The following is a 16157-nucleotide window of genomic DNA, read 5'->3' as shown; positions in this document are numbered from 1 at the left end:
GATCAGCTCCCTGTGGGAGAGCTAACTCATGCTACTGGGACTGAAGACAGCTGCACAGGCTGCAGACAGCTTCACAGTGCTGCACCGTCACCCTTTGTGCCTTCATGGAGGCCTCTGCATATCATTTTAAGAAAAATAAAATATTAATAATCATTGAATGACTAGATTCACTGTTTTTTTAATGAGATGCTAATAATAGTCTCTGTAGCAATCATGAATTCTCAGCAACAAGCCTTTTTTTTCAAAGTTTAATTTTCCATTTATGAAATAGGATGTTTCTACCCCAAAGTGCTCTCAATAATCTTAGCAATCAATTTTATTTAAAATACATAAAAACAATTCAAAATGGTAATGTGGTCACTCTTGACTCATCTTAAGTTTTCCATGATGTGTATATATCATGCTAAACTTAGAAATAAATCAAGAGATTTTATTGAGATATGTTTGACAAGGCATTAGTTTCAGATGTACAAAACAATGTTTCACTATTTGTATACCTTGGGTATTGCTCAAAAGAAGTCTAGCTATCACACATGGATTTATATTTTTAAAGGGTTAAAAATATGAACACTATGAAGCTATCCGAAGTCACTGCAGAATGAGTTGTATCTCAAATCAGTGAGACCCACATGGTACAGCAGACCTCACCTTTTTCACTGCTGCTCCCCTCAGCAGTGTGTATCAGTTCATCTGCCTGTTCTGTCCCCTACTCTATCTCTGGTGAATCCTATCACCACCACCCCCACACACACACCACTGGCCTTGTTGTATAAATAAATAAACCTTTAAAAAGATTCACTCCCTTAACAACTTGTAAGCATGCAACATTTTACTAGCTACAGTCACCATTCGGTCCTTCCTATTCCTGGGATTTATTGATTTTATAACTGAAAGTTTATAAAATAAACTTGTGTTTGTACTTTTGTATTCCTTAACCTATTTTTGCTATTTAAATAGGTATGATTTTGAATAATACTATACACACATGTAGCATAGTTACTCTCGAAGAAGTGACATTCTAATATTAATGGTAGTAAACATCGAGGGCTGGAACTATGGATTTTCCATATTATCTATTTTTTCTATATATTCAGTGAAAATTATATACATTTTTATAATAAAATATTTAAATTCTGGCATTAAATGATAGCTTAGTCCCTTAGCCATTGATTTCTTGAAATATAGCATGCAAATTTCTTCCATGTGGAAACATAATAGTTATAACAGTAACTTACTGAACACACCATATGCCAAATACATTGCTCTATGTTTTTTATTTGTTTTTTCCCTTAATAGCCAAAGTACCTGTGGTCTCTGCTTCCAGAACCAAGCCAGTGCTCTAGACACATGGGTGACTTTGTTTATTCATTGAACCCATTTATGCTCAGTTAATTATTTTTATTGAACAGAATGTAATGAATTGTTGATAGGCCAGTGTAAGAGCTGAATTGCTATTTGGGAAGTTGAATTGCTTTCTCTTGTCTTCACAGAGAGGATGTGGACCCCTCTTTCGTGGGCAGGACAGGGGTTCGCATCGGCTACTGTCCTCAGCAGGATGCCCTGGATGAGCTCCTGACTGGCTGGGAACACCTCCAATATTACTGTCACCTGCGTGGCATTCCAAAGCCCTGCATCCCTGAGGTAAGAACTTGGGTTTCCCAGCAATGGGACCAGCTGTGTGTGCTAGACCAACATCACATACCCCAGGTCTGCACTCTCACCCCAGGGAAGGAATCACAGTATCATAAAAATTGGAAAGCTACTTCCAGTTTTAATATGTTGAAGGAAACACAAAAAATATATATAAGTGTTTATTTTCCATTAAAAATATGTCTACTTGAAGAAGTCATGTGGAAAATATTAAGGTAAATGATTCTTTTCAACATTATAGCCTCTTACTCTTTGTTTCCTCTCCCAGCAACTTTTACATTTTCTGGACTTTGTTACCAATAATAAACTTCCTAGACTTTGTAACTCTTGGGCCCACAGAGAAAGATTTTAAGGGTATGGACATTTTCAGGTTGTTGGAAAGGATTTCTAGTGAGTGGTGTGAGTGGGCTGGCAGTTGCTGATCTGTGTTCCTTCCTGGGTGGCTCAGGAGGACTGAGGGATGCTCCTGCCCCATTGGTCTCTGTCTCTATAAAGGCTGGAGTAGAAATCAATAGGTAGGTGTCATTGTCCTTTCAACAAACACAGCTCAACAACATGCCCAAAGCTCAGCATATGTACTGGGTAAAGAACCAACAGAATGACAGGAGCTTTGAGCAGTTTCACCTTTTCCTGACCTCATGGTAGAGAGTCTTTGGGTGCTTTTGGAACTTCTGGATTCTGAACAAGAAGCAGAAATAAGTGACTGATGTAGTGCATTTTAGTAAGTGTATTGTGCACATGATGTATTTCTCTGAGGATTCATAGGAGGCGAAACTAATAACATTGCCTTCACTGGGTAATGGCAATTCATTCTATGTGGGTTTGTGTGATGCTTTCACCTCTTTTTTTTTAATTTGTGCTTTATAAGTTTAAGTGAAATTAGAACATTATCTCACCTTCTTGGAGGGGTACTGGTCCATTAACCATTTGCCCACCTCTTGACTTAAAGCAAAGGTAACGGTCAGCTGGCTTATTGCAGTCAAACAGCTATTAAAATCTAGGACGAATCATTGGCTAAGTCTCTGAAAGGTATTTGTCTGTATCCGTCTCTAGTTTTTACTTGAAGAGGTAAATGCTTGGCAAATGCCGCAGTTGGTCCCTTAGTTATATTTGGGAAATGTTCCTTTGAACAAGTTCTTATCAATCTAGTACAGCTTTGTACTTCTCTGCATCCAGGGGAATAGTCCTGTGATACTCAACTGTCTTCCAGGGTTGGCTTGCTTTTCTGAGTACCCTCACTGAGAAGTGTTACTTAATGGTTGCCAGTTAGGAGCTGGCTTCGTTTCTTTCATGCAGCTGGCTTTTACCCAGACAGGAATGCTACTTGTTTATCAGCTCTAACATGCCAGCACACTTTCTTACATCTTCTTGGAAAGTAAATTTCCATCTCCTATATATGTAAAGCACACATATAAAACTCACATATCTAGCCTAACATGTTTATCACAAAATAATCAGTAAGGCTTACTATAAAATAACAGAAACAATTTTAGCTAATATTCTGGGCTGGGCAGTATTCTGTGTACTTTCTAGCAGCATTTATAGGGTAGATAAAACCCTTATTCCCCATTTCAGAGATGAGGAGGGTGGGATAATTAAGACAGTAAACCAACCAAGTCACTTGGTGAAGATCTGGCTAGAGTTTGTTCTGAAAGCAGACAAACCAACCTTTATCTGAAATAGACCCTTGCCTGAAGTTCAGTATATTCAGGTTTCTACAAGCTTCAGGAGCAATTCCTAGTGCATGAAAACTCTTTATATTTTGTATACTACTGGGTGTCAAGAGAAGTGAAACTTCATGGAGCCATTGTGTGACTCTTCTAACAGGAGTTCTTCATGGCACAGGCAGTCACAGACAGTTTCTCTGTGACTACAAGGATATCCCTGCGCTTCTGGATGGCCCTTCCTGGCAGCCTTGTAGAACCCCTCTTGCCTCTGTTCCCTTCCCTGCCGAACCCATACCCTGACTACGCTAGAACGGAATATGAGGGGCCTCTCAGCACATCTCAGCCAGCTACTCTCTTGTGTGTAAGGGTGTATCTTTCAGTCCCTACGCTCCCAATGTTTTTTTTTTTTTTTTCCAAGATTTATTTATTTATGCATACAGGAACTGGGGTACAGGCAAGCGGTGAGGGGTGTGAGGATTCACCAGAGACAGAATGGGCAACAGAACAGGTAGATTGACTGAAATACACTGCTGAGGGGAACAGTGAGCAAGGCAGGAGAAATCTGCTGTACCAGGTAGGTCACCTCCCTGGTGGAGGAGTTAACTTCTTCTGCAGCGGCTGTTATAGCTTCATAGTGCTGACCTATAACACACTGAGCCACCAATGAGGGTCCACCCCACCCACCCTCCTGATTTTAACTATGTGAGAGAAAAAATTACTTCTTCATTTAGCTTGAATCTAGTTTGGCAAGTTGATATAATCAGTTTCAATTTTTCCTCATTGCTTTTCACACTGTTTATCAGTGAGCCTGAAGTCAATTGTCAATTAACTGGATGCAAAAAATTACATCAAGAGTGATTTATCAGACAGGGATCAGATGACTGGGATGCTGGAGAAAGCTGTAAGCTAAACCACACTTAAAGCAAACCATGCAACTAATGGAGACAGGAAGAGGGGTTTCTGTATTTAGGTTCTCTCTAGAACAGAAATGGTAATTTATCCAGGTAATTTTGTTAATGCCTGCAAATACTTTTCAGGAATATCCAAACTGTGTCTTGGTACTTACAGTCAGTTTTGACTTTTATCTAGAGTTTTCTTCTATGCAGTTTTGTTACAAGGAACTACAAGTTATAACGCAGAGGGGATGAGAACTAGGAGGAGATAAGAGTGAAGTTCAGAAGAATAGCATTTCTGTCCTAAATTCCTCATCCCTTTTTCTTACTTTATCCCTCTTTTTGATCTTTAATCTCACAGAAAATGTTGATGTCCCCATCATGTATGCTAGTGAAAAGCTTTTGCCTCTGGAGTCACATGGATATATATGTGTGAGTGTATCTCTGGGCAATTTATTTTGGTTCAAATGATAATTACAGGCACTGTACTATGTGTCAAAGATGATTAGTCACTGAAGCTATAAAGATGAGTGAATCCCAAGCTTTTGCCTTAAGTGCAGTGTAATTTTTAGAACTTTATGGGAGAAAAATATCTAATAGCAGAGTGAGATTCCATTAACTTATGACATTTTGCAGTTTTCACAGTATTTTGCCAACCACAAATGCAGAGATTACATATGTTATTATTTTGACATAGCGAAATAATAAGTGCAACAAAAAATACCTTTCATTAGACCATTTTCCATAATTTTTATAAAACATGACATTCAGAAAGCATTAGATCAAATTAGTAATATGTGAACTTTGGGCTCTTCCCTGTGGTTAACCAATCCAAAATCTGCAGGCTGCAACTCTTAAACTTGTGTGAATTTCTGCAAACCTGACATGTATTCTGGTCTTATAAAAATAAGCAATAGCAGAGCTTGACAAGTTTATTTAGAAGTTTTCTGGATACTTTTATTCTTTCTTTACTTCATTGGCTTATCATTTTTCAATTATATATTGTTAGTCTGTGAATAAAATGAATGGAATGAAATAAAAATGTCTTTCTGATATACACACTCACATTATAATGTCAGATGTTTTTGGCATACCTCATGGGTCTAAAAATAAAATCCGAAAGTTATTTTCTCAAGATGTCTTTTTTGCTGACCCTACAACTCTTAGTCCTGCTCTTCTAGAAAGTAAATGCTTCCTAACAAAGTTCCACTTATTTCTTAGTTCTCCTCTTGCACTTAAATAGTGCCTTCCCTTCTAGGAAGTGCCACTTACTTCATCTCTCATGTGAATGTTCACCCTACACTAGTTTTGTAGATCTGAAAGGCTGTCCCTGGGGAAAAAATGGCAGTGGTTGATGGCTGTAATTCTGGCCCTGCTAGCTGATATTTTCCTAACCCACAAAATAACATTAAATATTTTTGTTAGTATTTTGAATCATTATGTTTTGAACATGTTATGTTTATTTCAATATGTTTTAGCTTATTATAATGAAATAAGTGGACTGAGTGCAGTCATGGGAAAGAATAGTCATCTTGGAAAAATGGTATTGCTCCTTCCAGTAAGAAAAAAACACTGACTTCAAGATGATGTTCTTTAGTAGATACAGGAGATTCAAGACTCCTCATGGATATTTTGGGCCTTGAAATCTGCATTTTATTAACTACTTAACATCTGAATAAATCCTTGAGATTCTTCACACTTTCCATGTTAATTTTTTTTAAAGATTTATTTACTTATGCATACAGAACTGGGGTACAGGCCAGAGGTGCAGGAGTAGTGAGAGGATTCTCCAGAGATAGAGGGGAGAAGAACAGGCTGACTGACAAAGTACACTGCTGAGGAGAGTAGCGGGCAGGTCAGGAGAGGTCTGCCTTGCCATGTGGATCACCTGCGGGGCAGGGATCGAACTCATGCTGAAGTGGCTTTAGCTTCTTAGTGTTGTGCTTTAACCCACTGTGCCACCAGGGAGGGCCCTCCATGTTAATCTAAGGCACACAACAGAAGGAACACATTATGTTGAAAGTTTTTACTGGAAAACATACATATTATCCTAATATTTTGCTGGTTCTAATATTTCACCATTGTCGGTGTTACTATTACTGCTACTATTATCCCAACTTTTATGAATGTATCAAAAAATAGTATATACATTAATTTAAAGCTGTGTTTTATTTAGTGATTTAAAGTGTGTATGCAAGTATTTGCCCATTCTCATAGTCCTTTAGAGTATACCAGCCCTGCACAGGGAAAGGACTGGGAACATAGAATGTAGCATGGTGCAAAGTACTGTGGAGACTCACATCATACTTGGAAGAAGGGATTTGTTTCTACTGGAGAGAAAGCAAACAAGCTGGGCTTTTGATCATGTGTGAAAAGCTGGCAGGTTGCAAGGTAAAAGATAGAGGAGGAACAATGCATATCAACTATGGATTTGGGGAGAACAGGTTTTCTTTACTAGGTGTCCTGTTTGGGATGTGCACATGGTCCCCAGCAGTGACAAAGAGGAAACATTCCTCTATCTCCACTCTAGTTAATTTGTTAACCTGACTATGAGGAGAGAGGTCAGTAAATGGAAAGGGACTGTCTTACGTGGATATTAAAACCTCTCCCTATAGTTCTCTGCTCCTTTGAGGTTCCATCTCTCTACTTCAATTTTATTGCCATCAGTTCTATTCTCAGTCTTCTTTTTGACTCACTTTCTATGGTCACTCATCTGGGCCCCATTTGATTATATTTCTTACCCACTCTACTTGCCTGAGCCTCAGATTCCAGAGTATTGTAATATCATTTTGATAAACCAAGGCATGAAACCAGCTCATTCTGTTAGTACTGTGTCGTAGGGGGAGGTGTTTCCTGAACTATACAAGGGTATATATGTGAGAATGATGAGGCACTGGGTGAGATTCTGGGTTGAGGTCCAGGTGTTTTGGCTCCCCTCTGTAAATGGGGAGGCTTTTATGGAGGCTGCTTCTCATTCAGGTTGCTGGGGACCTTGTGAAGCGCTTACACCTGGAAGCCCACGTGGACAAACTGGTGGCCACCTACAGTGGGGGAACCAAGAGGAAGCTCTCCACTGCCCTGGCTTTGCTAGGGAAGCCTGATCTTCTTTTGCTGGTGAGTAGCTGTTTCTTCTGGTCCTACGTGGTGATTTTTCTGGTCCTACGTGGTGGCCCAGGGACTAAGTCTCAGTGCTATCACCACTACATCTTGAGTTCCATCTCCAGCCAGAGAGCTGACCCACATGTCACAGGAGACTTCTCCTATTTCTCCCACTGCTCCCCTCAGCAGTAAATACTTTAATAGGTACACCTTTTCTGCTCCCCATTCTGTCTCTGGTGAATCCATTCAGCTCCCCTCATCTCTGGCTTACGCTGCAGCCATTCTACACACACACACACACACACACAAACACACACACACAAACACACACACACACAAATCCTTTTTCTCTCTGCAGATAGCATGGCTGTTATAGCAGTAGGGATACTGTCAATGGTGAATCCTGAGGAGGGATGTCGAGATGCAGGGTGGAATTGGTAGGGAGGGGAGAGTATTCAGGGAACAAGCAGAGTTTATGTAATAGTTTTGAGTGAGGTTGCCTTTTGTTTATTTGGGAATTGCAGTTAATCTGGTTTGATTTGATAAAAGTTAATTGGAGGTGGTAGGTGTCAGGAAATAGAGCTAGTTGTTTGCTGGCATTTTAAGAACAGTTAAAAGTAATATCACACAAATAATAAGTAAAAGTAATTTTCACATTTCACACTTTTAGAAAGTCTGAGGCACATCAATAAATGTGAGAAACATTTTTTTTTCTTGTTCATTAAATAGAAACAGCATTTCAGTGGGGAGGAGCTAGTGAAGATTCAGAAGGCCTACATCAGATTGTTTTCTAGAATTTGAATTGGATTTCCTTTTAACTGCTTATAAGTTTGCTTTTTAATTTTTTTTTTTCAAGCCGCAGAATCAAAGATGATTCCAGTCTGTTCTCTAGAGTCTGGTAATAAAACCCACACTTCTGTAGTTTACAAGTTATGTTTTTCTAGTAAGAGGAGGCAGGCCTGCAGTGAGTTGCTCAGGACATGTGGCTGTTCCTTACATTCCACAGGGTGCCCCTGTGCTAAGCTGAGGCCAGCAGTCTCCTCTGGGCACAGGGTTCTTCCCTGGAGCATGTGCCCGCTCACCTTGCCCTCGCCTCCTTTCACAAGCCTTGGTCTTGGCTCCCTTTTGTTACTCAGGACTATGGAAGAGAGATCCAGTAAGGACTTAAGTCAATCGCCAGGGTCCTGATCCTGTTTCTGCAACTCACATAACAAGGCCTCCTTGCATGCCTGATGCATGTTTCTTCCTGATCCGAAAATGACTTAATGAAGTCACTTAAAGCCATGGAAGAGATAAGTCACATCACACTCATGGCCACATCAGTGTTAGTGACTGTGGTGATGGGGAGTATCCACATGCATTGAAGGGCCTTTTAGATTTTCCTCAGAATAAAGACAAGAGGATTTTACAGTTGACAGAAATCAGTGAAATGCAGAATCCCATGATCAACTCTCTTACAAAGAGTCCATGGTAAACACATCTTCTAGTTTTGCTTATAAGTATACACATATGTACATATATCAGTTGGTTAGCAGAAAAGACCAGGCATTGTTTTCCTTCTTTATAAAAAAAAAAAAAAAGAACAAGATACAGAATTGTATCATATAATCTAGAAAGAGTTCTCTCAAAAGTTTGCCAGCGTTTATTAAGGAAGAAAACTTCAGGTTTCAAGAAACATCACTTTAGTTGATGTTGCTAAATAAATAACAAATGAATAACAAATGAAGCAGCTTTTTTTTTTCCCAGTTATCTTTGTCTTTTTACAGTATATCATTCTGAAGTTTTATAGAGGTTTACCTGATCAAGGTCAGCCTATCTACCTCAAGCATCAAGGGTAAATGGGCTGATCGGAAGTTGTACCCCAATTTTCTGAGCATAGTTCATGGCAGTGAGAGAGCCGCCTGCTAGAGTCAAAGCAGTAACTTTTTGTCCAGCCTGACCCCAGTGGCAGTGCCTGCGTTCCCATGTAGTTTCTCATTTCCTGTGTATTATTTTTCCCCTTAGGATGAACCCAGTTCTGGGATGGATCCCTGCTCTAAGCGGTACCTGTGGAAAACAATAATGAAGGAAGTCCAGGGAGGCTGTGCTGCTGTGCTGACCTCCCACAGGTGAGCTCTGACCCCTGTAGGGACACTTCTACAACAAGGCTTAGAGGCAAAGATTTGTGGAGCATCAAGTGCCAGAAATAGAACTACCCATGCATTACTTCATGTCTATAACAACACCACACTATTAGGAATTATTCATCCATATTTGTATACTAGGACATTGAAACAGAGAGCTTGAGTAATATAACCATGACCACACAACCTGTGGGTGATGCAAATAAAATCTGAACCCAAAGCTCTGTCACTGAACACACCCTTGCCTCATCTATTGTTACTGTTCAAGGTGAGACTAGACTCTTCCTGAGGTCCATCTGAATCCACGTCTCAGCTTCTTTCTGTCCAAGAACCACTAGCTGAAATGAAAACTTAGTGTTTTTTTTTTTTAGTTTGACCACATATTTCCTTCAAGGTCTTGATTAACCTTCAAGATTGCTTGCTACAAAAACAATTTTGAGAACCTAGGTAAAAAAACAGTAAGGGACCTACAGTCTAGGAATTTCTAGCATGAGGGACTTCTCATCAGCAACCATAGTTAGTGAATCATTGTCAACACTACAGTGAATTTCTCCACTCTTCGTTGTTAGAAGTTGAATAATTAGCCAGCCCCTCCTTTGGCAGTATTCACTTTTGTAGCTAGACCACATTTTCTTTGTCCATTACCAGTTTATGTGTTTAGTTTATTGTGTGGCTGTTATATGTAATATGCTGTGAAAAGTCACATGGAAGGTGTTTTTGTGATTTGAACATGTGATTTTATTTTTCTTTGGTCATTTTTAAAGAATTAGATTGCATGCTAAATTTCTGTTTGACATTTTAAGGTACTATAGACCTGTTCTCCGAAGTTACACTGTCATTTTATATTCTCAGAAACATTAACATTTTTAGTTTCTTCATGTCCTTGACTACTTTGTGTTTTCATTATAACAATTCTAGTGTTGTGTATTTTCTTTTCACATTTTCTAAATGCATATATGATCCATCTTTTTTTTTCTCACCTACTTTTTTTCCTATCACAAGTCAGCCATTGATTACTCTGATGTTTCCTTTTACTTAATGAATCATCTGCCTTTTGCTTTCAAGACTTCTAACTGATTTTCAACAGTATAACTTTTATATGACCAGAAGTAGATTTCTTTTTATTTATCCTATCTGAAATTCACTGTATTACTAAAGTGCAATTATTACTTTTTTAAATAATTGTAGAGGCATTTTATTCATATATTTGGCCATTTCTATGTTTCCATTCATTTTCATACTTTTACTGTCTATAAGTTAAACTCAAAATGGTGTCATTTTGATCTCGGAGTTTCTATGCATTTCTCTTCAAGTATGCTATTCTACCTTATCAGAGAACATCTCTTCATAGACCTACCTTATAATTCACTATGTTTTTATTCTGACATCTCAAATTTATTTTGGGCCTCTATACTGATTTTTTTTTTTTTTGTATTATATGTACTCTATTAGTCAAGGAAAATATTTTAATTTATTTAAATAATTTGTTTCTTTCATAATCTCTATTTATTGATTATTATTGTCATAGTTTAATATTTTAAACAAGGTCTTCTTTATTCTTTTGATTGATTTACAATAGCTTCAGTGATATGTATTCCCTATTTCTAACATCTAGGGATACCCAGAAACTTCCTATTGTTTATTCTTTTAAAATTTTGTTTTAATTTATTTAACTTAGAAATAGTTGTTCCTAGAAACTGGCCTAATTGCTAATTACCTAGATGGAGATTATATTCAATCATATCCAGTTAACTAGCTTTTTGTTTTGCAGTGGATCTCTGTTTTTTGTTTGTTTACACAAACAAAATAACTTTCAAGTAAGCCAGAAGTGCAAGGAGAGAATGATTCACCAAGTGGGAAGCAGAAAAGGTGGATATATTGAAATAATCTTCCAAGGGGGAATAGTGGGTGAGACAGAGAGGTCTACTGTGCTAGATGTGGGTCAGTTCCCTGACTAGGGATCTAATTCAGGCCACAAAATACCCTTGAGACTTACCCTTGATACCCTTGAGACTTAACCCCTGAGCCACCAGGCAGGCCCTGGATCTTTCTGTTAACACAAAGAATATTCTGTTTCAGGTTTATTCTAGTTGGCACTTTTTATATATTCAGGGTTCTTCTGTTTTCTTCAAGGTCATTTGGTTTGCTTTTGGTTGACATGGCAAGCCAGGTTGACTTGGGCCCATTTGGCCTTTACCACATCAGCAGATTCTATGTTTAACACCATCACACTATCAGTCTAGAAAATATGAGATACATTCTTTGGATAAAGAAGCTGTTGGCCATTTCTGTTTGCTTGGCTCTAAGAGTCATTTATATGAACTATGTTACCAGGTAATAATTCAAATGGCATTTACTCCCTTCAGGCTGGCAAAGAATTTATCAGTCTACCAAGACTGCATGTTCATGAGGCTAGAATAGTACAGATTACCACCCTCATTTTTTTCCTTACATGTATATATATTTTAAAGATTTATTTATTTATGCATAGAGGACTGGGATACAGGCCTGAGGTGCAGGGACAGTATGAGAGGCTTCACCAGAGACAGAGTAGGGAGCAGAACAGGCCGACTGATGAAGTACACTGCTGAGGGGAGCAGCGGGCAGGTCAGGAGAGGTCTGCTGTGCCATCTGGGTCACATCCAGGGCCAGGGACTGAACTCATGTTGAAGTGGCTTTAGCTTCTTAGTGCTGTGCTTTAACCCACTGTACCATCAGGAAGGGCCCTTTTCCTTATATTTAAAAAATAATAACTAATTGTCTTAATAGTGGTTAAATTAGGCTATGTAATTGTTGGTATTTTGGAAGTATATCATTCCCCCACCTCCACCTGCAGCATCACCACCATAGTACACCCACCACCAAATCATACAGAGTCCATCACAATATTCCATTGTGCTCCCTTCATTTTTAATCATGTTTCAAACACTCTGCTTTTTTTTTTCCCCCCCTCCTTCTTCTGGGTGTTTTAGCTTTCAAGAGGTAGTTTTTAACTTTGTCTTTCAGTGAACCTTAGTTTGGTTCCATTGTATTCCCCATATAAGTTACACCATCCAGTATGTGTCTTTCTCCTGCCTTATGGCTCTGGCTCTATTTGTGTAGATACAAATGATACGAATTTCTATTTTTATAACTTCTGAGTGATATTCCATTCTATATTACAAATGTATATGTTATATAATGTACCACATCTTCTTGACCCACTCATTTATTGTTGGGTACTTAGGATGTTTCCAAAGTTTTGCTATGTAAACAGTTTTGCAATGTACTTAAAGGTGCAAATTTGCTTTCTGACTAGTAATTTTGAACTTTCTAGTATATGTTTAGGAGTAAAATTAAAAAGCTATTTTTAATGCTTTTAGATACCTTCATAATGCTCTCTGTAAGTATTGAACCAGTTGTACTCCCTACAGTGTAGAAATACCTATATCTCCATTTCCTTTTCATCACTTCTTGTTTCTGGTCATTTTGATATGAGTCATTCTACTCTGTGTGAGGTTTCTTGATTTATATTTCCTGATGGTTTTTTTCATGTGCATGTTTGTTGTCTATAGCTGTTCTTTGGAAAAGTGCTTGTTTAACTCTTCTGTCCATTTTTTTTTTTATTGTGGTGTGTGTGTGTGTGTGTGATGTTGAGTTGTATGAGTAGATCTCTGATCTCAGCCCCTTACCAGATATATGATATACAAATATTTCTCCATCTCAGTAATCATTTTTTGAAGAGTTTGAGCAGTATAGAATTAGCTCATCTCTGAACGTTTTCTAAAATTCATTTGTGAGTTCTGAGAGATGTGATATAAGCCTAAAAGAAGAGATGAGAAAACATGAACAAGGAAAACTGTAAAACACTGTTAAAATAAATAGAAAACACAAAGAAATAAAAGTATTTCTTGCTAATGGATCAGAAGAATTAATATCAAAATGGTCATCCAACCAAAAGCAATTTACATATTCAATGCAATTCCAGTAAAAATCTCAAGGACATTATTCAGAGAAATGGAATATATATTACTGAAATTCATATGGAATAACAACAATAACGAATCCAAATAGCTAAAGATCATATGATTAAAAGGGAGAAGGCCAGAGGTATAATATGCCAGACTTCAAACTATACTACAAACTATAATAGTGAAAACAATATGATGATGGAACAAAAAACAGATATACAGATCAATGTAATTAAGCTATACGGTCAATTAATTTACAACAAATGGGCAAAAAATATACACTATAATAAGGAAAGTTTCTTCAATAAATTGTGCTATTAAAAATGTACCACTCCATTATGAACAATGAAACTAGACTACTCTCCTATTTATTTGAGAGTTTCTCTTTATTTTCTTAGTGTCTCTTGCTACACATTTATCTATTTTGTTTATTTCATCAAAAAAAAGCTAACTTGATTGCATTAATCATTTGGTCTGTTATTTTTGTTTTATTTATTTCTATTCTACATTGAATTATTTCCTTCTCCTTGCTTTTAGATTTGCTTGTTCTTCCTTTTCTAATTCTTGAGTTGAGGAAGGATTCTTATTCACACTCTTTCTTTTTTCTTGATGTGGATCTGTATAGCAATATACCTTCCTTTTAGTACTACTTTTGTTGCATTCTGTAAGTTCTGGAAGGTTGACTCCTTATTTTAATTTGTCTAAAGACAAGCTAGATAGATAGATCGATAGATAGATAGATTTATAATCACAGATAGGTATGTTTCTTTGTTTTTTTTCTCACTAATCCAGTAGTTCTTTTTTCTCTGTAGCCTATTGTTCAGTTTCCATGTATTAAAAGATTTTTTTTGCTTTCTTCTGCTATTTTGATAATTTCTGCTTGACATTTATATGATCTAAATCTTTGTGAATTTATTTTTTAATTCAATATATGACCTATTCTGGATAATCTCCCTTGTGTTCTTGAATAAGACATTTATTCTACCTTTGTGTGGTATAGTGCCATGTAACTATCTACTAGATCCATGTAATCACCACCCTTCTCTTCTTGCATGTATTACTTTGTCAACAATTAGTATTTCTCAGATTGTTATGAACCTTTGGTCAATTTCCAGAATCCTGAAGTGGTTGTGTATGTTAGTTTTGTCTAGTTTTATAGTAGAATCTGGTGAAATAATTTGCTATTTTTTTGAGTTGGCTATAGCTTGAAATCCTGCCTTTGTTGTTTGTCCTTTTCATGTCTTTGTTCTGTTTCTCTTCAGAAAAGTAAGTAAATTGAAATAATTAATTTTAACAAATCTAAAATAGGGAATATGTTTCAACATAGAAGGATCCTTTTGCTCTGTCAATTTCAGAAACTTTCTAAATTCCTATATCCATTTTGTTAGCATTTGTTAAGTCTCCATTTTCAGGTATAGTTCCTAAGATTGGATAAACTGTTGTCATGGTAAAAATTCCTTTTAATTTACATAACATAATTATCTCAGCATTTCAGAAAGACCACATATCACAGCAATTTCTCATATATGTCTTCATTTTCATGTTTTCCCTATTAGTAATATGGTTTTATTTCCATAGACTAGACATGTACATTTTCATACAATGTAAAAGAAAAGATTAACTATTCATGAAGCTCAGTACATCTTGTGATTGATTCCACTATTCTAAACTAGCTATGTTCTGCTGAAAAGTCTTCCTAATCGCAGTTCTTCTTTGAATTCACCTATCCATTTTTCTCCTTATTCCTAACTCTAGAAGGAAATGGTGAAACCATGCCCAGATACTGAGACTAAGAACACTGTAATGTACTTTACTCATTAAGAGCAACTAAAATTCACCCAACCAGATTGAAGGTCTCTCTCATATTTTAGAGCAGTTCTTTCTGAAATATGGGGTTGCTGTTTTTTTTTTTAAATTAATTATGGAACTAATTACCTAAACAAATTCTTACCAGTTTTAAAATATATTTTTTTTTTGGGGGGAGGGAGGTTTGTGAGGTTTCTATATAAAAATTAGCTAACTTGTAGTAATGACATTTTATCTACTTATTCATATCTATTTAATTCAAGCTTTGCATCTCATGAAAACACTCATTCATGTGTTATTATTTCTTTTCCCCAAGTATGGAGGAGTGTGAAGCTCTTTGCACAAGACTCGCCATCATGATCAATGGCAGCTTTAGGTGCCTTGGTTCTCCTCAGCATATTAAAGACAGGTATGTTGCATTTCTCTGTTAATTAAAATGTTTCAATAAATTATATAATGTAGCTATTACTGGAGACTCTAGAGAGAGCATGGTCCAATCACACATGATAGAGTAGGAGATGAAGGTCTGAGAAGTGAGGATTTGCATATGTCTGTGAAATGGTCTAAGAAGTGAAGATATTGCAACTACTAACAGTTTCCAGTGTCTCCCCACACATTTGACTGTATTCACCTCAGAAAGATCTGTGTTCTCACATCACACTGTGCAAGCTGAAAATATGATTGCAGATTCAAAATAGCAATATAGTATCCTCCTTGATATAAATTACCTTATAGAAAGGTTATACCAATATATTTATTACCCTAGTTTAATAAGATTGTCAGTGTTATTGTACCAAATATTATACTTTTACCTATGTTAGGCATTACCCTTTGCACCTGGCATGCATGTATGTAGTTTTTGGTCCTCTTTGTAATGAAGAAACAGAATTGTTTTTGTTGTATTTCTTCCAGAAACTAAACACCATATCCGTTCCTCGAGGTCAGGAACATAGTGACTAGCTTTCTCTC

At 37.0% G+C, this 16157-nt stretch overlaps 1 protein-coding gene across 1 annotated transcript in view; it reads left to right on the top strand.

The window, feature by feature from the left end:
• The window catches only part of ABCA13 (ATP-binding cassette, sub-family A (ABC1), member 13), a 436597-nt gene that overhangs the window by 394807 nt on the left and 25633 nt on the right, over window positions 1–16157 (top strand). Inside the window, exons 56-59 of the mRNA XM_004676530.2 lie at window positions 1491–1641; window positions 7190–7324; window positions 9314–9417; window positions 15505–15597. Of these exons, the coding sequence (XP_004676587.1) occupies window positions 1491–1641; window positions 7190–7324; window positions 9314–9417; window positions 15505–15597 (483 nt within the window). The remainder of the gene's footprint in view (window positions 1–1490; window positions 1642–7189; window positions 7325–9313; window positions 9418–15504; window positions 15598–16157) is intronic.

The sequence above is a fragment of the Condylura cristata genome, unplaced genomic scaffold (genome assembly GCF_000260355.1).
Source record: "Condylura cristata isolate star-nosed mole 26May11 unplaced genomic scaffold, ConCri1.0 scaffold00004, whole genome shotgun sequence".
Taxonomy (NCBI): domain Eukaryota; kingdom Metazoa; phylum Chordata; class Mammalia; order Eulipotyphla; family Talpidae; genus Condylura; species Condylura cristata.
The sequence above is the reverse complement of the archived record's forward strand: the minus strand, read 5'-3'. Positions and strand labels throughout refer to the sequence as shown.